Source organism: Cynara cardunculus (assembly GCF_001531365.2).
Source record: "Cynara cardunculus var. scolymus isolate 2C chromosome LG 8, CcrdV1, whole genome shotgun sequence".
Taxonomy (NCBI): Eukaryota; Viridiplantae; Streptophyta; class Magnoliopsida; order Asterales; family Asteraceae; genus Cynara; species Cynara cardunculus.
This window is the reverse complement of record NC_037535.1, coordinates 18,266,415-18,270,316: the sequence shown is the minus strand read 5'-3', so window position 1 is coordinate 18,270,316 and position 3,902 is coordinate 18,266,415. Positions and strand designations below refer to the sequence as shown.

At 31.0% G+C, this 3,902-nt stretch overlaps 1 protein-coding gene across 1 annotated transcript; it reads left to right on the top strand.

Annotated features, from left to right (window-relative positions):
* The first annotated feature begins 432 nt into the window (after window positions 1-432).
* On the top strand, window positions 433-1,158 carry LOC112517025. Its single transcript, XM_025124320.1, has one exon. It carries the CDS (start codon window positions 514-516, stop codon window positions 961-963), a length of 450 nt encoding a protein of 149 aa, XP_024980088.1. The 5' UTR covers window positions 433-513; the 3' UTR covers window positions 964-1,158.
* The last annotated feature ends 2,744 nt before the right edge of the window (window positions 1,159-3,902 follow it).

The window sequence follows — 3,902 nt, the reverse complement described above, 5'->3', positions numbered from 1 at the left end:
TTAATTATATTTTAGATTTTTTATATTTAAAATAAAATGTTTATCATGTATTTGATTATGTTTATCTGCAGTTAGTTACACGAATTCAGATATGAAGCTTTAATAAGTTGTACTTACGCACAATATATTTGCAATCTTGAGTTTTAAGTAATATGCATTAATAAGCAGTACTTTATGCATAAAAAATGATTTTTAAGAGTTTTTGTCAAATACTTTATAATATAGTATAGATATACATATAAGAATACATATATCTTATTATGTTTTTCAACTTAAATCTTTTTCTCATCAGAACTCACTTCTGAATCAAAATTCAACTTTCTCAACGTAAAACTTTAAAAAAATTGAATTAGAAATTTATTATAAATCAAATTTGAGTATAAAAAATATTGTATTTATTTAATGGAATAATAGTTTGGCATATAAGGTGCTCCACTCATTCTTATCACTCCACTCTCTCGACAAGTTATTGGAAGCACAGTGCCAAACAAACCCTTCGAACTCAAATTGGCCATGGAAGCTCTGATTTCTCAGTTCACTTTTCTCTCCGATCAGTCACTCAACGATAAAAACTTCGATCCATCAACCATTGAAGATCTCATGAAACTATTTGAGCTCGAATCATACAAAGCATGGGCGGCGATGGAGCTCGAGCAAGAGGAAGAAGTGGCAGAGGCTGAGGATTCGATGCAAGAGGCGGAAGATTGCCTCGATGCCGCCATGGAAAGCGCGATGGAGGAGTTCAGGAGGTTCGAGGAAGAGATGGAGCGCGAATCGAACGAGGAGCTACAGGGATTGCTGTCGATCGGTGAAAGTGCAAGGAGGTTGGGGAGATCTATGGAGAGAGCGGCGAATTTTGCTTCAAACAAGTATATTGAGACGGCGTTGAATTCTGCAACGGCGTCAATGAGATCGGCGATGAAGACGATTTCTTCTAAATCGAAGAAAGTTCATCCTTCTTAGATGGATTATTTCAGTGGAATCGTAAGTTCCTGAATCAACTATCTGCAATTAATTTTGTCATTGTTGTTGTTATGGTATTTTTAGTCAATAAACCTGTGGAACCATATTTAGAATACTACTATATTTCTGTCAACAAAAATGTGTGAATAATTTCAACCAGTATTTTGAGAAAGACCTGCTGCTGCTGCTGCAATCCGTACAAATTTCATTAATCCTTTATCTATATTTCTAGAACCACATGATGCATTGATAAAATTTTCAGTCCAATTTCAAAATTTGCAAATCTTCGTTAAAATTGGAAGAACTTTGTAGCTTGGTACTTTGTGCCGAAAGTACGTTATTTATGGTATATGGATCGTTTAAATAAAATGATTAAATATCTTGAGAAGTAACAAATAAATGTTAATCACAAGAGTGGTGGTGTGTTAGTAATAGAACTAAGGAGTGTAGTGGAACATCCCGTCTTCTCTGGGTTCTAGTCATGACTTTAGCATCCTGTGGTCGGACTTGGGGCTGTTTGATAATTGTTAAATGGTTTGGTGTAGAATGATCAAGTGGTCAGAATGATTAAGAGACTCTCATGGAATAGTGCAAAATGAAATGTAATTGTTTACAGTGAAATTAGGGCACTGAATGGTTAAGGGAGACATATGATACAAAATCATTCAGAGGGTCTTAGAACCATTAAGAGACAAACTTTTTTTTGTGCCAAACAATATTTACATCTTAACAATTTAGAGGTTGCCTCTTAATGTAACTATTAAGAGGTAAATAAACAACCCATTGGTCTCAGACGACCGTAATTTTCAAGGATTCAGTCTAGGCAATTGCTTAAATGAACCTTTGTAAAAAAATGTTAAAGGGAATGTTCGTATGTCAATTATTGAAAAAAATGGAAATCTATATATATATATATATAAAGAGAGAGAGAGAGAGAGAGATAGATATTAAAAAAGAGAGAGATAGATATTAAAAAATACATATGTGAATCGACTCATTTCATGATGAAAAATGAATTATAAGTAGATAAAACAACATATTTAAGATAATAAACATGCAGAGAATATTTTGATTTACTAAAGTATCAGCTAAACCAATTTGACTAACCCATGATTTTTTTGGGGGAGGGATTGTACTTTGATTTGGGTTGGATTGAATTGAGATTTTTAAAACCACAAACATAGATTGAGTCATTCAAATGCATTCAACCCGATCAACCCGATCCATATGCTGATATGCACTCTAGTTAGAACTCTTATGGATAATTTACTTTATTCAAAAGAATGTATCTACTCTCTTTCAAAAAGTTTAAAAAATTATCCATTCAAATCTATTTCAAAGATTTAACACGTTTAGAATATGAATGTACGCATAAGTTTGATTCTCTCTATAAAATTAAGACTGAATTGTGGATTTGGTTCTTGTAGTATAGCTAAAATCATGACTAGGTTCCTAAACTCACAAAATTATGGATTTGGTCATTGTGGTTGCCATTTTGTTATGATTATAATTCCTCTCACTATCTTTGTTCACAGTGACTCTGTTAACTTAAGGGCATTTGAGTCTTTTTGCATTTTACTCATATATTTTTACTAAAAACTTAAAAGTAAAATATATTGTATTTAATTATTTATTTTATATTCATATTATACATATTTAATTATTATATTTGAGTCTTTGTATTTTTCTCAGTTTATCTTCCAAGTTCAGTCGTACCCCTCGTTTTTTTTGCATCCGGCCACACCAACAGCTCCGAACACCAAAAAAAAATCGTGGAAATGAGTGTTTGACTTAGGGGCCGTTTATCAAACACTTACCCGGTAAAATTTAAAACCATTATGTACTTACCGGGTAAGATTTTAGTCCCCAAAAACGACATAGTATACAATAATTTACTCGGTAAGCGCTTACCGTGGTAAGAGTCGTCACCTTCACTTACCGGGTAAGACTCTTGATCATTGTCTCGTTCTTACCGGGTAAGATTCTTGGTCCTTACTATATTCATCCGGTGAGGTAATGTTACTTGGTAAGCACTTACCCGGGTAATCGTTTGGTAAACGGCCCCTTATGTTTATATTTTTGATTTTTGTGTTTTTAGTTCTTGATTTAGGTTCTCTCTCATATTCATCTTTATGTTAATTTTCAAGAATTTTGTTGAATGTGTTCCTTAAACAACAACAATAAACTTGTGTAGATTAAACTAGCAAGAAAACCGTACCAAATTTGAAAATTAAAACCAAGAAAACCCTTATAATTTTGAAAAAGAGGGTAAATTTCTTTTAGATCAAAACTCTCAATGTTTCTCATTTGAAGTTTATATATAGGGCTACATCTTCGTTGAATATAACATCATCCTCCCCAAAAACAATAAAATAATGTCATTATACAGATCTTTATGAAGATCTTTATGAATATGAAATAAAATAAATAATTAAATAAAAATAAAATCCAAAAAATTATATTGTATTCTATTTTAAACATGCGAGAAAAAAAATTAAATATAAATATATATATATATATATATAATATGAATAAAAAATAAAATAATTAAATATAATATAGTTACTTTTCAAGTTTGTAATAAAATATATGAGAAACATGCAAAAAGATCAAATGCCTGTAAGTTAATGAAGTCACAGTTAATAGGTATGGAATGGGGCGGAGACCTTAATCCCCATTCTCGATTACTTATAATCATATCCCCATCCTTTATGGGGAAATGAAGATTTTTTTCTTTTCATTTATATAAGTTTTTTTAAATTAAATATATGAGAGATCATACATGTTTAAATCTCAAACATTTTCAATAAACCTAAAACAAAAATGAATTTAATTTAACACAAAAAAACCAACATTATATAAGAACTAATAACCTAAAACCAAAAAAATTCAATTAAATCCAAAAAAACTTAAAGTCACATGTACCAAAAGATATTGAG

Excerpts from the sequence above, each read along its gene's own strand:
- LOC112517025 (XM_025124320.1), top strand. The coding sequence starts at position 514 with ATGGAAGCTCTGATTTCTCAGTTCACTTTTCTCTCCGATCAGTCACTC.